Source organism: Lytechinus variegatus, chromosome 17, assembly GCF_018143015.1.
Source record: "Lytechinus variegatus isolate NC3 chromosome 17, Lvar_3.0, whole genome shotgun sequence".
Taxonomy (NCBI): Eukaryota; Metazoa; Echinodermata; class Echinoidea; order Temnopleuroida; family Toxopneustidae; genus Lytechinus; species Lytechinus variegatus.
The window spans coordinates 19,648,641-19,670,473 of NC_054756.1; the positions used below are offsets into that span (position 1 = coordinate 19,648,641).

Consider the following 21,833-nt stretch of genomic DNA (forward strand, 5'->3'; position numbering starts at 1 on the left):
AGTAAAACAACTTTATTTCCGATTAGTAAAGACAAAATCAAAATGTGATGACGTCACATGATTTCAACAATAATGGGTGGCTACTCAGTGTCAGAAAAAAAACCTGCACACCAATGCTTTTAAAAGTATATTCAATAGCAAAACTAAACATGCAAAACCTGCAACAAAGCAAAACAGAGTAATAATACTCCCACTCTTGTCAGCCCTAGGTTACCCTTCCTGGTGGAGGACTTCAGGGAATGGAACTGCAAGGTACAAGGTAAATATATAGGCCTAGCCTCACCTGTGATGCAACCCACATGTGCATGAACCCATGAAGTTATCCAACCGAGTAGATTATTTGCACCCGTACGGTTGATGCAGGTGTGTGTGGCTATACCAGGGGATAGGGGACGTGCCCCCCTTCCCCACCTGAGGGGGAAATGATGCACAAATGCATGTGAGAGAGGGAGTCCCCCCCCCCCCCATCCGGCAGTGGCGAAAATGGAAATATCAAGAAATCACCACGGATGGATATTATATTCGCCATCATCCTGGTCATTTGGGTCGAGGGTTACATCATTTAGTAGGGTCAATGGTTACATAGTTTGCATAGATCATGTATATCACGGACTCTACTACTAGACTTGCTACTTACGGGGCGTCAGGATATCGTGCCTGTCCTATTTGTAGGGATGCTAGACTCGAGGTTGAAGGTGGGTTTCGTCATCTTGTTTTACAAATCGTCTTTCCGCTCTTCCTTTCATTTCGTTTATCTCCAAATCTTCAAATTTCGCATCTCCCTGATTTTGACGGGTCTACACCCCGAAAGCTTTCTCCCAGGGCCTCCCCATGCGTGCTTACTGTTCTGAATCGTCAACAAAAAAGACTTTTGAAATATGGTATGCAATACAAATTTGTTTTATATCTGCCCCGTCAACTATGTAATATGGACAGTATATGGTATAAAAGAAGTACCTATTCGTAACAGATCTTTATAACTATTTTCTATCATTGAGCCTAAGCGGACACATTCTTAATATTTGAATGTGAAAATATCACATTAAACACATATCACCATGGCGCCTCAAATCGTTCTAATTACCGGTTGCTCAACAGGCATCGGACTTGCCACTGCCACTCGTCTCGCTCTCGACAACGATAAGCGATACATCGTCATCGCAACGGTCATTTCGATGTCGGAAAGGGCGGAGCTGATGATTTCCGTGGGCGACGCCCTTGATAAAACAGTTTTCATCAAAGTTTTAGACGTAACGGATGATGAGAACATATCTTACGTGGTGGACAATGTCATTAATACTCATGGGCGGATCGATGTTTTGAGTAAGTTGATTTATTTGAATTCACAATTTATTTCCAATTCAGAAATCAAATATTTTCATGAAAAAATAGAATTTATATCTATTTATCATTTATTTATTTATCTATTGGTTTTATTAATTTCATACTGTAGGGTAGGCCTGTTCGACTCGCAATTCAGGCTCGCATTATTCGATCAGTGAGAGACATATCCGTTTAATGCCACTGTCCTTAAATGTCTCTATTAGGTCAGTATACCTGGCAACTGAGCGAGGTGACTCAATTTTTTGCAGGTGCCCTCCCCCCCCCCCCCCCTATGCCACGACCCACGTTACGCCATTGGATGTCACACACACACAAAAAAAAAAGAAGGAATGGAAAAAAAATAAAGAAAATTGCATGGGTATCATAAAGTTTGCCCTCTTTGCTTCATCAATTTTATTCATGTCTTGAAGAAGACTAAAATTCGAATGTCATAGGTCACTGTAATTAAAGAGGGGAGAAATTAAATAGCACAGAAAGCGCGAAAGTGAAACACGGGAAAGGAGGAACTGTAGTAAAATCCTAATCCCTACTACACTCAAAGTAAACGGCATTATATAGATATGATTTTTAATTCTTTTGAGCTTGGTCGCTTCGTTTCATCGGGAGATATCTTTTACAGAATCTTGAGAAGTTTTACGGCATCATACAAACTTTTTTAATAATGATAATAATACATTTTTATAGCGCCTTTTCTAATACAAGATACAAAGCGCATTATATTGAGAGGAGAAATAAAACATAGAAACACATATAAACAGATAAATGCAAATGAAAATATAAACAAAAGACCAGTGCTGGCAAGCGGGAGTTAGCGGAAAAGTTGTGTTTTTAGATTTTTCTTGAATACATTGAGTGAAACGGAATTCTTTACAAAGTTGGGGAGATCGTTCCATGTTCTTGGAGCAGTAGCTAGGAACGCCCGCTTGCCAGCATTGGTTCGACATCTTGGAATCTGGATAACTCTACTGGCATTAGATCTTAGATTATAGTTAGATTGCTTTACATGAATGAGATTACACAGGTATGAGGGTGAGAGACCATTGATGGCTTTTTGTTACCGTTGCTCAAAAAAATAATGCAGTGAGTTAACACAATTTCACAGGTATTTCATTGATTCAATCCCCAATCGTAAATGGTTAAATGAAGTCGGGAAAACTTGATCATTAATGTTGAAGGGGATAGATTTGTCTAAGTACTAAACAGTAAAATTTACCTAGTAAGACGCTGAAAATATCATCAAAATCTTATTACAAATAACAAAGTTAGGCCAACGTGTATTTCTCTCATTCTTACAAATGATATTTTACCGATTCATTATGCATTGTTTTAAAATGAGCTGAATGCATTCACCAAACAACAATTTTATGATATTATTGAAATTGGTTGAACTTATTCATGGATAATCGATTACCCCCGATAAGTGAAAAAGTAAATTTGTAGCTCAAAGTGAATAGTTTATGCCTCAGCTGCCTAAATTTAATTGTTTAAAAGATAATATGCATAAAAGTACTGAAAAACTATTGGATTTTTTAAATCTGTTTCCCCTCCACAGGGATTTTATTGGCAATCAAAAATCAATAGATACAGAGTACAATGAATAATACAATCACTGATAGAAACAATGAACTGACAAAATAATTTTACATGTGGAAGTCAAACAATAAAGAGATTTTTCAATCGAAACCATCTTTTGTAAAATCTGTGTTGGTTGAAATTAAGTTGGGCAATGTATTTTTCATTTTGGTAATAATTGATTATTGAGGATTTAATGATACTGAAAAGAGGAAATGTATTGTTTATTTTACAATCATACACAGTTTTTCTTACTATAATGAAAATACAATTGAGAGCACAATTGTTTTTTCCAATAAATCCGAATATTTTATTTTCATCTGAAAAGTATAGAGTCTCATTGGATTTGGTTAAATCTAATAGAGCTAATATTTTTAAGTATTTGGTACAGAATGTGAAAAGATACCTTCAGAATAGCAAATTCAAAATTTATTCAAAAAGAAGCAAGAAAATTTCAATAGAAGGCTACTATTGCTTAGAATTCTGACAAACAAAAAAATATGCGTGACATACAAAGTACTTTTTTTAATTTCATCATAGGAGACCTTAAATCGTGAATTTTGGGTGAAAGGGCGTCTTTGGAAAGTTTTAAAAAGAAATCGACAAGGGAGACAGTGAGGATGGAAGTTTCAGGAAAAAATATAATAATGCGCACACGGACTCTTTTCCAGACCTATAGTCCCCTTTCCTCATTTCATTTTTTTGTCATTTACTCATTCATTATACATGTATTTACTCAGGGACCAAGTCTAGCAGGTATACAGACTGCTTTTAACTCAAGAATGCCCTTCCTTTTCATTATTATTTCAAAAGCTCCCAGGTATCCCCAGTGTTTATTTTCTATGCTTCTTTGAGCTTTTGAGCTCCTACACGGTCAGGACTTAAGCATTCATGAAGTATTATCATTATTTTCATTCTTACGCGTATTCATGAAAGAGGAATCAAATTAAAAGAAAAAATTGGTTACGTGACCTTGGAGTCCAAATATGATTATATGACTAGTGGAGTACTTTACTGGGTCATCCGGGTGAATGCGAGTAATATCACACTAGCAACCAATCAGCTGGTATCACTGATCGGTATCAAAACCCCGCATTTAAAATAGTGATGGCAATAGTGCATGCTATTTATCTCCATTGCGCTCATATCCACCTTGATATGCTCTTGAACATGTTGAAAGGCTCTCCTATCCAACTTGGTTTAGTGTGGTTTAAGTTAATTTGCCGTATCAAAATTAAAACATACATACATTGCACAAAATTAAAAAACAGCAACTGTGAAAAAAATATAAGCATGGATTACTCCATTCAGAGTCAGATATACAGTCGCTATGCTCTTTCTAAAGGTCCAATCAGGGGCGGATGCAGGATTTTCAAAAAAAAAGGGGGACATTTCGTCCACGAAGAAAATTGAGAAGCAAAAAAATTGGGGGGGATCTTCACTTTCAAGAGGGGGTATACTTGAGTTTTAACGGCAGTTTTGCACAATTTTTTCATTGTGCCTCTCAAAGAGGGTGTACTGGCCGGCTGTGCCCCCCCTAGATCCGTCAGTGGGTCAAATCATAGGTGCACTGATTTCAGTGGTCACTGCTTATGTATCGGTAACAAATCCCATTAAGAACTCTACGAACGCCTTATACGAACGACCTTAATAATTTCGTAAGATGTTCTCTCGAACGTCATACGAAACCGTTGGCAGGCTAACGGTTTCGTACGACTCGTAACTAGACCAAAAGTTCGCTTGGCGGATGGTCTTGTCTTAATATTTTGTCAACGTCGTACGAAACTCTCTCTTCGCAGGAGGCCGCACAGTCATCTTAAGTACATCGTAAGAATTCCGCATGACATTTGTAAGTTGAGGAGACAATGCTATGATCATCACATAAGCGTTTAAAGTTGTTAATTAGACGGCTGCGACAGTATTTTTATAAGAAGGCCTTACGAACGAAGATTCGAACGCCGTTCTTACGAACGACTCTTGGTGTTAATAAGGCGTTTGTAGGGAACTTGTAATGTATACATGGTATATTAGGTGCACAATTTTTGCAACTGTTGAGTAAAATCTTCTTACGAATGACTTCAGCATGTTCAGGATGTAATGAGTTGCATGTGCGATAAAAAATCATGCAATGGCCGTAAATATGACGAAAAATACCGCAATGCATTTTTGTTACGCAGAACGACTATACGAGTTATACTAGAGCCATTTTATAAAAAAACATTTGATATTTTAAGACGGTCTTAAGTTGTTCTTAAGAAGACCCCATACAAACTCATACGAATACGTCATTCTTACGAATCTTTGTGACCATTTAGATTTATTAATCTTTTGAATTGCTAGAATTCCTTTCTGATAGAATTCACATCGTTATCGTTAGTCCGAACATTTATTTTCATATAAACGAAAATTTTAAACACAGAATAAAACAGAAATTGTGATTCCTCAATATTGCAGAAATAGTCGTAATCAACAGCACCTCCAAAAATCAAACACAGCTTAACTTTTAACCAATTAGAAATTAGGCCCATGTTTGAACTTCTTTTTAAGCTATGCTTTCACTCGAATCTCTCTCGAAAATTTAACATTACTCGTCTTGAGTGAGGGAAGGACAATTGGAGAGATAAAATACAATTTTTATCTTTTTCTGGTCTCTTGGATTAACCGTCATGTAAATGCATTCGGCATTATGCCTTTACCCGACTAAGACCTACTTAGAGCAAGACCTTATAATTATTTTAACTTTATTGAGGAAAAGGAAAGCAATGACAGCGAGCTTGAGAACCAGAATGTCACGTACACTACAAGTAACAAATTTGCATTGATAAACATGACAAATAAAGGTATGATCCGTGCTCTTGGGCAATTAAGGTATACAAAATCGTTGAGTTTGATAAATAGTTTGGAAGCAAAATACGATTGATCTTGGTATGCTCCAACTAAATTAAGAACGCGTGACCCAGTTTCATGCACCATACAATCCCTGTATTTTATGTTTATTAAAATAAGTATTGGAATGAAATAGAATCTTTTGATGTTTCATGCGCTGTTGTGTAATTGCAAGGTCTCGGTACTTCCAATTTCTGTTTTACAACTCCTCTTATCTTGATAAAAATTGTTTTTTGTGAATAAATTTTTCTAAATAAAGGAATAGCCGATAAATAAACAAAGTATGAATAGACATACTAAGTATATGAATGAATATTTAAATATATAAATAAGTAAGTAATTAAATACAAAAGTGGGTAAATTAATAGATATATAAAAAGAGATTTTGGTGAAAGCTAGAATGGAAATGAAAACGCGAACAACTGATTCAGGAGCGATGGAACAAGGGAGCAGGTGGGGCACTTGCCCCTTCCAAAAAAAAAATCCCCGTAGGAAGAAAATGCCTTTTTCCAATTGAAATAGAATTTTTGAAGTAAACTCTAATACAATGAAGGTTAGACAATCACACAATTTTTGACTCGCCCTTCACGCTCGAATCGATTATTGTTTAGTAAGGTAGTCATCCTATTCATGGTTACAAAATGTTTAGAATATCCAGTTTTCAGGTTGAAATATCACACATTTTTTACTTGTGTTTCTCTCTCGCATCAATCTTTTTTTCTATTAAAGTACTCATTCTCTTATTGGTTACCAAAAATGCTTAGAATTTCCAGTTTCCTGGTTGGAATATTACAAAGTTTTCAGTTTGCGCTTCGCGCTTTTATTGTTCAATTGATGAGATATGTATCGTATTATTAGTCACTAAATGTAGATATTAACAGGTTCCTTTTCTGGTCAGCGTATTAAAAATTTCGGATCGCGTTACATCTTATTTCTGATTTTAAATAAATGCTCCGAATGTTTATTTTTCATCTCTTAATACATTGAATGTTCAAAAGTTCGCGATTCGCGTTGGCGACATCTCAAAAAGATGCCCTTTAACAGTAATTAGCGCCGTAATTGACCAAAAGGTGAGTTATACAACAGTTGTTTGAACATTTTTCCAAATAATTAAAGCCTTAATGTATATCTTATCAATAAAAAATCTTTTCAAATGGCTGTGCTCAACTAAACTACTACTAAATGCAACTACTTCACACAGATGACAATCTCATGGTAATAATACCCGTTTGCGCTAAAACACCGATTTTGACATATCAGAGCCCCTTTTCTGCTTCGCCCCCCCCCCCCCGAGAATACTGTCCTCCTCACAAGAACTAATGCAAAGCCCCCCCCCCCCCCCCCCGTGCAAAGCGGGATATCGAAAAATTGAATCATAAAAATCATACCTTTGAAGCCAATCCCTTCACTTTATTTTCTTTAACATTTGATGGTCTGTCGAAATTCACGGCACCGTGGCAAACAAATATTGTACCATTCTCCTACTCAATAAAGGACAATACAGGCTGAACAACTATGAATAGCCAGAGTCTCAATCTGAAATGATTCGTTCAGCCATCGACCACTTTGTATCGAAGCACAAAGGATTTTTTTCATTTATATTGGCTTTGGTGTTTGGTTTACTGTTAAGAATTTCATGGGAACGTCTCGAAATATTTGTTCAACAGCTGAACGTTCTGCATATTTCACTTTTTATATATAATACCTAATGTATGTCCTTGGGTTAGCTGCATAATGAAATAAAAAGTCATATCCTGACTGTGCCAAGCAGTGTCCTTAAATAAGCCTCGTGTAATGGTCATAAATCTTAAAACCAGTAGGGGAAGGCGGGGTAAGTTGAGCATATCATGCATAGGGGCAAGTTGAGCCACCATCCCAGGCTAATAATTGATGAGTCATACATTGTGGTGGTGTCATGTATTGATGACCCATTGCATAACCCTTAACCCAACCACTTTATTTCCAACTTTGAACAAAAAGTACTTTTTTAGAGTTAAAAATACAAATTTCAGCCAAAAAAGTAAAAAAGGGTGTGAAATAGATAAGTGCTTTTGGCCAATAGACATCTTTAAACATATTATAGAAATACGAACAATATTGTTAGTCCAGGTATGGATTCTCAATCTTGTCATAGTTTTTTACATGATGAATGCATAAGAAATATGTGGATGTGAAAATATCGCAATAAGTTCGGACTGGGGTAATGTAAGCCAAATCAACATGGGGCAAGTTGAGCCACGTTAATTCTTATAGTCAGGTCCAGATTTTAAAAAATGTGCTCAGAAAAAGTGCTTTAGGCATTTTGTGTTAATGCTGATTTATCAATTGTGTTAAGGTAATTCAGGGGTGCTGAACCCAAAAATGCTGTTTACCAAACTTGATTCCGACGTTTTCACCCTCAAATCGGCAAAAAACAAAAAGGCGGCATTTTTAATGCAGTTTCCCATATTAAACGATTTTTTATGGGTGATTGTATTTAAAAATTTGGGATCTATGCGTTATTTTTGATACCCAGGGTTGCAAACACAATGTGTCCGATTGATTCGTCAGCCATCTTTAATTCCAAGATAGCTGCCATGATTCACTGCTGCTGACTTGATAAATAATATGGCAAAATGTTTGATAATTTGGGGGCAATGCTGGCATATTCACATTGGATATCTTTAACGTGCCCGCCATTTTTTCCTCGCCTGCATAGCAGAAGCAAGACATGGACGTCGCTTTTCCGACGGCGGCGGCGAAGTCAACAACAAATCTTAACCGCGGTTAAGTTTTTGAAATTTCATAATTTTTAGGGTTTAGATGTCCATTTCATGAAACTTAGGCATGTTAGGATTAAACAAAGTCTATTGACACAGGTTATAGCTACACAACTTTGTCAAGGTTACCGGTAAATTCAACATAGCGTCCACAACGGCAGTCGTTGTACTATCAACTCCAAAAATAAAGTAAATCCTCAAAATCAAAATCATCAAAAAGCTTTCAAGGCAAATAATGAATCAGGACATGTTTACAAGATAGTGAGTGTGTCAGAGAATTCAAGATTAACTTCCAAAATGGCGTCTATAATGGACGTTGTAACTTTGAAATGGTCCAAATTCATATAATATCCACCTGATAGAAATAACTTTGGAGTCTACCGAGAATAAAACAAAAATCATGATTCCAAAGGGAAAAATTACATTGGAAAAATTTCAAGGTTTATCAGTGGTGTAGTTTTGCCCCCCCCCCAAAAAAAAAAAAAATAATAATAATAATAATGATGGCTTAAAAATAGTTGCTATTTCTTAAAAATCTGGCTGCAAAGTTCATATAATATCTACCTACAATGTAAGAACATTTTTGTGCCTTTCTCATGATTTCAAGGGTCATATGATATAGGTGAAGACAGATTACAGGGAAACACTATTGTCCATTTTGTCAAAAAATTGAAGAACGCTCCAAAAATTACATTCAAATTGGCCACCATTGTTACAAAAATGACAATGCTTTATATCTCATCTAGTGCCACTATTTTGGTGTCTCGGTTTCTAAGATTCATGAAATTATGTTTGACAAGAATTAGTGACATAATTAGGTGGTGGTGCAACAATAAGTAAACATCCGAAAACAAACTTTAAGAAATAAGGTACACTTTCACCAAAAAATTTCCATAATTCACTGATAAGTATTTCAAGAACACGTTATTTTTGTGCTCAGGACTATCCTATGGTTTTATGATTAGGGGATTGCAGTCATTTTCACGCAATTTTAGAAGTCGCTTTGGACTTTTTACGACGAAAAGGAAACTGACCATCTTTTTTATTTGTTCCGATTTATTATTTCAGCCTTCAAACCACATTACATGTAGTGAAGCTTTTGTTCACCTAATTATGACTATGTTTAGCTGATGGAGGTATTTTAAGACTCACTTTGAAAGCCAACTTTAAATAAAAGGCAAAATGGACCGCTTCATACCATTGTAACTAATCCAAAAGTATTATTCAGCCCTTGAAACCATAGTGTAGACATCAACATCATATTTCCCAAGTGGATTTTAAATAGATTATGTCAATTTTTTAGTATCAGTAGCCATTTTAGACTCCTTAATTGGAAGCCATCTTGGATTTTTAGACATACAGGACCATTGATTGCCCTTGTAACTTATCCTAATGTATTACTTGACCATTTAAACCAAGGGTTAGACAAGATAATCATATACCCCAGGCGGATATTAAAAAAACTATGACAGTTTTTAGTTAACAATAGCCATTTTAGACTCCAATTTTGGAAGCCTTTTTGGATTCTTGGACATGCTGAACCTCTGACTGTCCTTGTAACTTGTCCTTATTTATTACTTGACCCTTTAAACCATGGGTTAAACACCAAAATCATATACCCCGGGCTGATACTAAACAAACTATGTGAGTTTTTTGTGAGAACGGCCTATATAGACTCCATTTTTGGAAGCCATTATGGATTTTTGTAAATAATGGAACCACTAACTGTCCTTGTAACTTGTCCCAATCTAATACTTGACCCTTTAAACCATGCGTTATACTAAAACATATATTCTCCAGGCGGTTATTAAACAAACTGTGTCGGCTTGTAATTAACGACAGACATTTTATACTCCATTTTTGCAAACCATCCTGGATTTTGGACATGGAGGACCATAGACTTTTTTTTTTACTTGTCCCAACGTATTACTTGACCATTTAAACCAAGGGTTAGACAAGATACCCCAGGCGGATAATAAACAAACTATGACAACTAACAATAGCCATTTTAGACTCAAATTTTGGAAGCCTTTTGGATTCTTGGACATGCTGGACCTCTGACTGTCCTTGTAACTTGTCCTTATTTATTACTTGACCCTTTTAACCATGGGTTAAACACCAAAATCATATACCCCGGGCTGATACTAAACAAACTATGTGAGTTTTTCGGTGAGAACGGCCTATGTAGACTCCATTTTTGGAAGCCATTATGGATTTTTGGACATAATGGAACCACTACCTGTCCTTGTATCTTGTCCCAATCTAATACTTGACCCTTTAAACCATGTGTTATACTAAAAAATCATATTCTCCAGGCGGTTATTAAACAAACTGTGTCGGTTTGTAATTAACGACAGACATTTTATACTCCAGTTTTGCAAACCATCCTGGATTTTGGACAGGGAGGACCATGTTTTTTTTTACTTGTCCCAACGTATTTCTTGACCCATTAAACCATGGGTTAGACACCAACATCATTTGCCCAAGGCAGGTATTAAACAAACTATGTCCGGTTTGGTGGTATTTCGATAACAACAGCTATTTTAGACTCCAATTTTGCAAGCCATCTTGGATTTTTGGACATAGTGGACTGTTGACTGTCCTTGTAACTTGTCCCGGTTTACTTCTTGACCCTTGAAATCACCAATGAATACAACCCAAATAAAAGACACTAAAATACGTAAAAGATGAATGTTTTTTATTATGAATTTTTAGGCCATGGCAGCCATTTTTACGCAATCTTGGATTTTCAGGTACCCTGGAGTGCTTATGTTCACTCTTTCCTTTTTCGCCCTCCACCATTGAATACATATATGCACCGAAAAGGGTGTCTAGGGTATATAAAGTACCGGTTATTTTAATTTTCAGTTAATGGCGGCCATCTTAGATGCCATCTTGAAAATAACCACTTTTCCGGATACGGATTTTGGTGGATTTTAAGTATGTTATTTTTTAGATCAAATAGTACCAAAAACCGTTGACAAACATTTTCGTTACAAGTTTTGGGGGTCAGAATAGAGTAAAAATGGGTGTAGAGTGGCGGCCATTTTGTTTTTGCCAATTTGAGGATTTTAACATCAAAATCAAGGTTGGCAAACATCAAATTTGGACTCAGCGCCCTCAAATTATGTTAAAGCACTTCTCAATTCAGCATTAACACGATTTGCCTAAGGCAGTCTACTTTTCTCAAATCTGGACCTGACTATTATGGTGATGTATAATAACGTAAAAAGCCATTGGTATGCAGGCAGAAAGGAGCAAATTCACATGACAGCTCTTTTGCTTTCAGAAGATGTTGGTATTTATTGAGAATTAGCAAGTGAAAAGACTTTAAAGGGGAATCCAACCCAAATAAAGACTTTTTTTATTTGGAAAAGAAAAATCAGACAAGTTGATAGGTGAAAGTTTGAACAAGATTGGACAAACAACAAGAAAGTTATGAATTTTTAGAAGTTGTAAATATTGGTAATCACTATACCCATGGAGACTTCAAATTGGCCGCATATGGGATGTCATAGTGATGTAAGGCAAGGACTACCCTTTCATGTACTCCAATACATATGGCTAAAAAATGTCATTTTTCCCAAAAGTTTTATTTCAAATTTTATTTTTCTTTCATGAGGACATAAGACAAAATACTACCTGGATTATATTTAGATTACTGCCCCAGGAGAATGGGTACTTAGGAAAAAACACAAATCCCTGATAATAAAGTACATTGCCTATGGGAACGTTGTCCTTGCCCCTTGTCATAATTTACTTACTTAGTTGCCAATATGAAATCTACATAGTATTAGTGATCTCAATTTTAAAGCAGCTATAATTTTCTTATTGCTTGTCCGATTTCTTTCAAACTTTCACCATTCTGTTTGATTTATTTTTCTCCTTCCCAACACAACTTTTTATGGCCACGGCTGGATTCCCCTTTAAATGAAAAATTGACATCCTGGTTCTTCCCGCATACATTTTGTACATAGTTTTTGTATCTCATCAACTTACCACAGATGATGGCACAAATTACCCCATATATGGGGCAAGTTGAGCCATTTGACATTGTTTTTTCAAAGGTCAGGATGACTTTCAGTGTGGGGGTAGAAAGTTATATATAGGTGAAAAACATTTCCCAAGAATCAAATTCAAAGGCAAGGTACTTATTTCTACAATATTACTAGTCATATCAATTCTAACATGCAAAATGTCAAAGTGTCACAACTTACCCCGCCTTCCCCTACTAAGCAAAAAGTCATTGTCATTAAGCATACAATTCCTTTGAAAATGACCTTAATAGTCTGTAGTGAGGCCAAAATAATTTAGTTGTCGCATCAGAGGGCGGGAAGGGTCGGCCGGTCGGTCGGATATTCTATTTTACCTTTTAGGGCGGACGCGGGTCCTTTTCTAACGATAAGACCCGTTGCATAAAACTTTTGTCCCCCGACCCCCCCCCCCTCCAAAAAAAAACTTTGGAAAAAAAAAATATGCCATTCAAAATTTCACACTGAAAAATTTCTGGGGAAACAAAATTGCCAGAGTTTTTTTAAAAACAAAAGTTATATGCAACAGGTCTATTGTCGATGTTCCAATACGCTATTCATAAGTTTCCGTTTTTGTAAGGAAAGAGCGACAAACTAAAAAATTTTAGTCGTTCGGCACATTTTTAAAGTTAAATTTATTTTTTTCAGAAATGACAGTCTAAAGAATAGGGTCGGTTTAGTTACGACAAACAAGTTTGTTTGTTTTGTATTACATTTCTCTTTTTTTGGAGGCATAAGACAGAAGTCTTTTGTCCGTATGAAAGCTCTCGTTGTAACGACTTACCTTTTTTTCAGAATTGTATCATGCGAGATGGCACAACAAAATAATTGATCAATCTTGTTTGACAGTGTCAGTGAATGTCCGTTTCTCCCTACAAAATAAATAAGAAGTGTTTTTCAATCATGGTTTGTTAGAAGGGAAGCGTTTTTTGCGCCATAAAACAGATATGTGTAATCTCAAATCTACAATTGCATGATATCACGAATATTGGGGCACCGCAAGGGCAACATGCCGAGAGGGTGATAAATATCTAAATACTTGTAAACGTTATAAATTGAGCGCATCGGGCATTTTCGGGCAAAAAGTTTTCATCGAGAGACCAATAGAATAACCCGACTAGAAAGAACAAAGTGCCTCAAACAGTGTGTACCATTTCGTGTTCACAGTGTGGAACACAGTGTATTCACAGTGTGAAATCACCTGCACACTGTTGAATCCGGGGGGGCACTTACATTGACGAGTGGATACAATGCGCGACCAAAAAAAAAACGTAAAAAGGATGTCTTTTTCACGATAGGGCACGTTACGTACGCAACGTGATAAGGGTGTCAAAAACACAACAATGTTGAAACTTAAGGGTATCTATTTCGCTAGGAAAGTTACGTGTTTAGGGTCAAATTCGCGGGGAAGATAAAAACAAAATTAAAATGTTTTATAAAGGATGTCCTTTTTGCACCAACACTAAGTGTTTAGAGTCCGATTTGCACGAGGCGTGGAAGGTGAGGTCGTCATGTGTAAAACCCACGACCGAAGGACCCGTGACATAATTAACATATTCCTGTACTTGTTTAGGGGTGCATTTTAGGGAATACTTGGTAAGAGGATCATTTTCTTCCCAATACTTGTTAATGGGTGCATTTTCAGAGTATGGAAAATACGTGTTTAGGGTGCTTTTCGAGACCCCGTGGTCGCGCATGGTATCCACTCGTAAATGGAAGTGGCCCCCCGGGGTTGATTCTTGGCATTTCAACAGTGTGAATCATACCTCCGCATAGTCGTCTAGGTAAACACACTGTGAAGAGTCACACTCTTGAGGTGTCCACAGTGTGGAAATATCTCCACACTGTTGAATTTGAGCATTTTAACAGTATGAATAAAAAATTACACACAGTCCTTCCTCAATGTGAATACATTGTGATTACACTATGTGACATGTGTTCTTTACAACAGGGTTAAGATGATATGCCAATGAATTTCAATATAGCAAAACAGTACATAATACACTAGTAACCGTCTTATTGTTCTTATATACATTGGCAGTTAACAATGCAGGGGTCATAGCCGTCGGGATTCCCGAGCAGATCAGGCGGGAGAAGATCGACAATCTGTTCAGTGTGAACGTGATCGGGAATATGAGACTTACGCAAGCTGTCCTGCCTCACATGAAAGAGAGGAGAGCTGGGAAGATTGTTTCGATGTCAAGTGGTTTAGGAAGGCAAGGTAATATCATCAATACCAATGATACCCATGATACTAGGCGTGGATCCAGGATTTTTCTGAAGGGGGTAAATTTTGTCCCAAATATTAGATAAGCCCCCCCCCCAAAAAAAAAAAAAAAATAAATAAATAAATAAATAAAATTAAATAAATAAATCACTCTAACATGAATGAAGTGCGCTTAGGCTCTTCTCACTTCTCTCTCCCTCTTACCGAGTTGCCCCCCCCCCCCTTCCTTCGTCTCTACTCTCCCCCTCTCTCTTATCATTATTTCTTCATCTCTATCCCTCCAGGTCGACCATATTATGATTTTTATTGTTCAACAAAGTTCGCAGTTGAAGGCTTTTACGAATCCTTGGCTGCCGGCTTGAGGCCATACAACATTCGGTATGTAGATCTATAATTAACATGACTAGTACGTCACCAGAAGTTGTGTCTGATTGGTCAGCATTTTGTGGGAACATCAAAAGTATAGGGATCGGGTGGTAATGATATCAGAAAATATCCTTGCTAACGTGTGTGTCGGGAAACTTTAGGAATACAATCTCTAGATCCTGAATATCATACATTGACAATGAGAACAAATTTTGCGTGTTTTGCAAGATAATTTTGAGTTCACCCCATCTATTTTAATAATATTCATCATTTATACGATTGTCCCCCCCCCCCCTCTCTCTCTCTCTACCACTCACTCTCTAGAGTCTGTCTAGTAGAGTTTGGTCGAGTTGGTACAGGACTGGATGACAGAGTTTGTGCCAGCGTTGATGCATTGTTAGGCGACGACGAGATCGATGACTTGGACCGCAAGCATCTAGGTCATATTCAACGGTCCATCCGGATATCAAAGGCGACCGACGCTGAGAAGATAGCCAAGGAGATCCAGGACCGGTGCATAGACAAGGAGAAGCCCGTACTTCGACATTTCCTGAAGGATGAGCAAGTGCGGCAAACCATGATAAAGGATTTAAGTGATACGACCGGAGAACGTTCCATCGCAGGAAACCTAGAGCGTATAGGATATTCATCTTCTGACATTCTTATGTCATTGCATTGATAATTGTTATATTATCACAATAGATATCAATAAATAGAATTAACTGGCTCCTACATTCCAAAGGTTGTGCTCCGAGATAGGGGCAATCGCAGCCAAACTGAGTCAGACAAGTAAAGGAGAAAAAATGGAAAGAACAGAGATTGTTTAAAAGGAGACAAAACGTCATGCAACTGCACAATAAATGCATTTTATATTTTGAAAATTTTCTTTAAGATTATATGATATCAAAATACGAGGGAAATTATATATTCAGTTTTTATGTGGTCTGGAGTTAAGGGCCTGTTAACGAGATTTGAAGAGGGGCTGCTGGATTTGAAAACAAATGTTAACAAGCCCAAAGGAATATTTCCACTACAAAATGAGGTGATATTGGTAAAAAGAAAAACCTGACAAGCAAGAAAAGGGGGGCTCGCTCCAAAATAAAGGTAATTTGGGTCAAATTTATACCTTTTAGGCATACCAAACTGGTGGGTGTTTCATAAAGCTATTCGTAAATTAAAATCGACTTTAAGAACGACTGATGAATCTTTCTTACAAGCCAGATAATCACCAATGAACCTTGAATGGTGAATATCATTTACCACAAGAAGGATCACCGGTCGTTCTTAAAGTCACTCCTAACACACGAAAAGCACTATGAAACCAACCCCAGGTGACCAGGGGGTTCTGCCTATGTTGTATTCACAGCACCCCTCGAATAATCCTGAATTGATACATCCGCAGATGTGGAGACTGATGACGTCATCCACTCACTATTTCTTTAGCATTTTATTATATGAAATATTCTAATTTTCTCCTCATTTTCTCCTCAGGGGAGGCGCAATAGCTCAGTCGGTAGAGCAGGGGTTTCGGATTCCGCTGACCCGGGTTCGATTCCCAAAGGGTGCGCTAGTGCCCTTTGTTAAGGCATATATCCTCATAACCAGGTCCCTCGGAGAGGATCTTAAACCGTTGGTCCCCTGGTTGCTTGCTCACATGCATTCGTGCTTTCGTAGCAGTCAGGTAAATATCCTCGGTATAACATAACATTATCAAGTGATACAACAATTAATTCTTCCATGAACATATGGAATTAGCATTGCTTGATATTATACTATGCTTCAGTCAAGTTGTCCTTTATTGTCAAATCTACAAAAAAATGAAATAATGTATAATTTAAATTTAAAAAAAGAATAGTGAGTGAGGGACATCATCGACTGTCTTTCATTTGACAGGGCAAATGAGACATTGACTTATTGTTCAGACATATTATGATTAGCTTTTGTTTTTGCTCTGCTCTGAAGCGCCTTGAACATCGAATCAAGATGGAAAGTGCGCTATACAAATATCACATATTATCATTATTATTTGCATGTTACTCAGTTGTGCATTACACTTTTTTGTGAAAACTAAGCGAAACTTTAAATGTCATACCTTTTTTTTTATTTTACGTCCGATTTTGAAGAAATTTTCAGTGTTATGCTAGTTTGTTTTAATTTTTTTTTTTTACCTTTTTATTTAAATCCACATTTTTCTGGGATGGACTTGACCTTTAAGTGTTAGTATATTTGATATTGTAAATCAATACCCTTTTTAATTTGGTAATGTGGAGGTGGGCCTATACTGTATTTGTTTTAGATTGAAAAGGTGATTTAGGAGAAATTTCATATTGTAAGTACCGAATGACCACGAATAAAGTTTTTTTTTTTAGCTTACTTCAGTGGTCAGGTTTAGTCATTCCGAAGCAATCTTGCTACCATTATTATATATACATGTATCGCAATTTGGTAATACGAAGGTACTTTGTGTTTTAGATTGAATCAAGAATAGTTTACGATGCTTTCTTTGCGGCAAAGCCGAATTTTTAAAGTTTAGTTTTTAACCAATAATACAATACAATATAAAAATACAGTGTTGAAATTTACTTATATCTAGTTATATGCAACAAAGTATACCGTAGATGAATCTAAATCGATACTCATGAAATAGGGAAATATGTAAAATACATGTAATTTACCTAATGTATTACAATTATCATTTTTATTTTTTCTGGCATTGAAAAGGTGGTCTATAAGATATGTCATCATGTATCTGTGAATTTTAATGATTTCAAAACAATCTTCTAACATTATGTATTATATATTTGATATCATATATTTTATGTCGAAATGTGCATTTGGTGTAAACCGATATTTTCATTTATATATTTATATTAATCATGTTTATTGGGAATATCATCTGCCTTAGATGTGTGATTTGTAGTAATTAAGTTGAGCAATGCCTTTTTGAAGTGATTCCTCAATTATAAGATGTGTTTATACATGTATGTATAGCGAGCGAGCGGTTTGGGAAAAAAATCAAATCTGAAGTTGTAAAAACTCACTTTTTAGTAAATTATGGCGCTCACTAATGTAAAAAAAAAAGTTTTTCCTACGAGGATTTTTTTGAGGGGGTGGGGCAAGTATTCCCCTGCCCCCTCCCCAGTTCCGCCGTTCCTTTTTGTAGATATTTGGAAAAATAATGCATCTCAACATTAACCTTTTGACTGTAATGCTATCCAATGCAATCCTATTCAATGCAATCTTGAACAATAAAATCCTGAACAATGAACTGTATGTATCGAATGACCACGAATAAATGCAATTGTTTTTGCATTTCTTTCTTCTTTTTTTGTTTGTATTTCTGTCTGTAGATTTGCTTTGTCCTATGCCATTTATAAATTAAAGGTGTGTATTCCAGGCAATGCCCTTATAAAATGGACCCTACTTTTTTTTTAATGGTTTGTTGTTAATTCGAGGGTGCTCTCACCGATTACCATTTTACGAGGCGGCCATCATTTTCAGGCTTAACCGCTCACGATGGCGGTCTCCTGCATTCGTTTAAACTGTTATTTCTTTTCATTGAATATTGCTACTTTTTTATATTAATTTTTCATTGCTTTGTTATGACTATTGCTTAAATTGTTTTGTAAAACTTAATTGTATCACCTAGATGTTATGTTGAATATTTATGCTGAGTGCAGAAATAAAATGAAATAAAATCAAATCAAATTATCCATTGAAAACATAACATTGCACACAAATTAATTACCTTTTCCTTCAATTGTGGCACAGGAGTGAAAAGTTATCTGAAAACATTATTTTTTTTCTATTACAAAAACATGATTTTTTTTCTTTTACAAAACACTTCTTCTTGGTATTCAAAATAGCCTCCATAGTCCCCTGTACAGCATATTTGGAATCAGCACGTTAAGATTAACAAGGAATCATAAAAAAAAAAGAAAATATATCAAAAATAAAACCAAATAAAATAATGAGATACCAACTTTTTAAAATACAAATTCGATGAAAACGCCATGGTTATTCAAAGTTTAACATTTCCGATGAAAACAGTTTCCTACATGTCACTGTCAATATACGATGCGTGAGCAAATGTTTTTTTTTCTTTTTAATACAGATATTGTCAACCTAGAACGAAAAAAAGAATATACTACTTATCTTAATGCAATATAATCATTGCTGAAACGATATTTTGTTTAGGAGGCATATTTTCACACACGTGTATGAAATTATGATGTAATTACGAATTTATAGTGGGGGCATGACATTATCAGCTTTTATACTCCTCTTTATAACTCCTCAAAAAAGTTAGGAAAAGAGTTTGGCCATTAATTTATCCCAACTCCCAATTTCATGCACGCAATGCATATTTGATATCATTCAAAAGATCATTTAATATTTTTAACGATACCTACATGATATTAGTATGTTTCACATGGAAGAGCAGGGCACTGAAATGTGAGGCAAGTTTTCAAATTCAGAAGTTGCAAAATTACACAATATTAAAAGTCACAGTATTTGTTTTTTCCGTGGTGATGAGCAGGGTCGGATCGAGGATTTCCGAAAGGGGGGTGGGGTAAATTTTTCGGAGGAAAACTAATTTTTCGGAGGAAAACTTTGACACGCCCCCAATGAAAAAAAAATCGACCACAAGGATATTGAGTTTCTCAGCGGTTTCTTTTGTTTACATTCACGTTGACATCGACATTAATATACCTCATAAACACACCTCTGCACAAGCAAACGCATAACAAACAAACAAACATGCATGGGTGTTTCAAACCACGACTCAAATCATGTAATCTCACAGATGTCCATATTAATGTCAATGTTAAGGTGCATGAAAACAAAATATATAATATTTCTCCTCACATTTCGGGTTTCATTATTGTATATTGATGTTTCAGGATGTTTCCAGTCTCCTACTGGACAATGGTGTACATGGTGTATCCGCACTTGTTGGTCTGTCTTTGGGGCTTTTCACACGTGAATCTTGAATCATCAATGTAACGATGATGAGAGGTGTTCGTGATTATAATCATGTAGGGGTTTCAATTTCACACGTGCATACAATTCTTCATTAGGCTTATTTTTCACTAGAATCATCATTGAGATTAAGATTTGCTTTACCGTGTGAAAGGGCTATTTGGCAGGTAATCATGAGAGCGGGCCAGTTGAACCTTACTTTGTATGTAGGAATAGGGGGAAATAAAAAAAATAATAATGATAATGAAGAGATACCAGAAAGATCAGGTTCAATGAGCATTCTACATTCCCATTCATTCCTGTTGACCTTTGCATGTCTGGCTAGGTATATTGTCTGCTGTCAATAATTGCGTGACAAAGGTATTATCTATGCTGTGTGTTTGTCACATCATATTAAGAGACTGATGATTAACGCGAGCTTTTTGATCCAGTGATAGTTATGTACATCTTTAATAAAAACATTCAGTCAGTTTCGCCAGCCTTGAAGTTTTGTTGGCTGATACCTTGTTTCAGCATGTGCCTTTCAATCAACATGCTTCATATTTGGAGCAGCAAACTTGAGAAGCAGACGATTTTTGTGATGATATCATTCGATCCGGACACTAGCTTCCGGTCGTATGTTCCACGTATATCTGGAATATCATGGAGAACCTTGGGAAAATGGAATTTTAAATGGTTAACAATCAATGACAAATTTGCCTCTAAATCAAAATATGCAGACATTTTCCAATATAAAACACATGGAACTAAGATTGCCAAAGGCAAACAGGAACTGCACATCGATTTTCCATGATTTAAGTCATTTGTTATTAACTGCGCATACAATCTGCGTATATAATATAAAGTTCTAATCATGAACTGCTTCAAGCCCTTCTCATGGTAACGATCATAAGACCAAAGTAGGCAAGTATACCGATTTTCTTGATGTAACAGGGGTCAGTCCCCTGTTAGTGAATTCATTATGTAAAGGCATGGTCACACCGGCCGGCGTTATGGAGCGGTAGGGAAAGAGGGTCGAATTTCGCTCTCAAAATTGGGGAAAAATCGAAAACAAAAAAACAACAACAATCGAAATCGAAAATGGTAAACGGTAGCGAGCGATGATGATTTTTTTCTCTCTGCTCCACGACCGCTCCAACAAAAAATTACGCTCGGCCGGTGTGACCATGCCTTACGTGATGAATGTCCATCTCTTCATAGGTCCGTGGTCACATAAATCTTTGATTACAAAAAGTAGGAAAGGGGAAGGGATTTTCAAAATACTACTAGATAGAAGAATCATTTGCAGTCAAATGAAAGGTTCGAGTGATCCGTTCCATTCCTGGTGAAACGTTGACTTTACAGTGCGCCCCCCCCCAAAAAAAAAAAAAAAGCTATACACTTTTGAAATGGCTGCCATATTAAAAATATAGCACTTCGGTGAAAACACATACAGTAATACATGTATATGGAAGCGAATAAAGTCAACTTTCAAATAATACCAAAAAGTTGGAAAACTATTCATGCTTGAGCGAGCACTGTCCACTGAAACAAAGAGTATGAAAATTAGGCTGGGCCGGAATTAGCCTTCCAATTTATGTCAGTTTTTGAGAGGCAAATCATTCGGAAATTGCAAAGTTAAGGGAGTTGTGATAGATTAATGATCAATCGTGACTAGTTTTGGTT

At 36.3% G+C, this 21,833-nt stretch overlaps 1 protein-coding gene across 1 annotated transcript; it reads left to right on the top strand.

Annotated features, from left to right (window-relative positions):
* The first annotated feature begins 598 nt into the window (after nt 1–598).
* On the top strand, nt 599–16,567 carry LOC121430928 (retinol dehydrogenase 8-like). The gene is made up of 5 exons (XM_041628359.1): nt 599–695; nt 1,099–1,323; nt 14,634–14,813; nt 15,104–15,197; nt 15,510–16,567. Exons 1-5 carry the CDS (start codon nt 599–601, stop codon nt 15,862–15,864), a joined length of 951 nt encoding a protein of 316 aa, XP_041484293.1. The 3' UTR covers nt 15,865–16,567.
* Nucleotides 16,568–21,833: the final 5,266 nt, after the last annotated feature.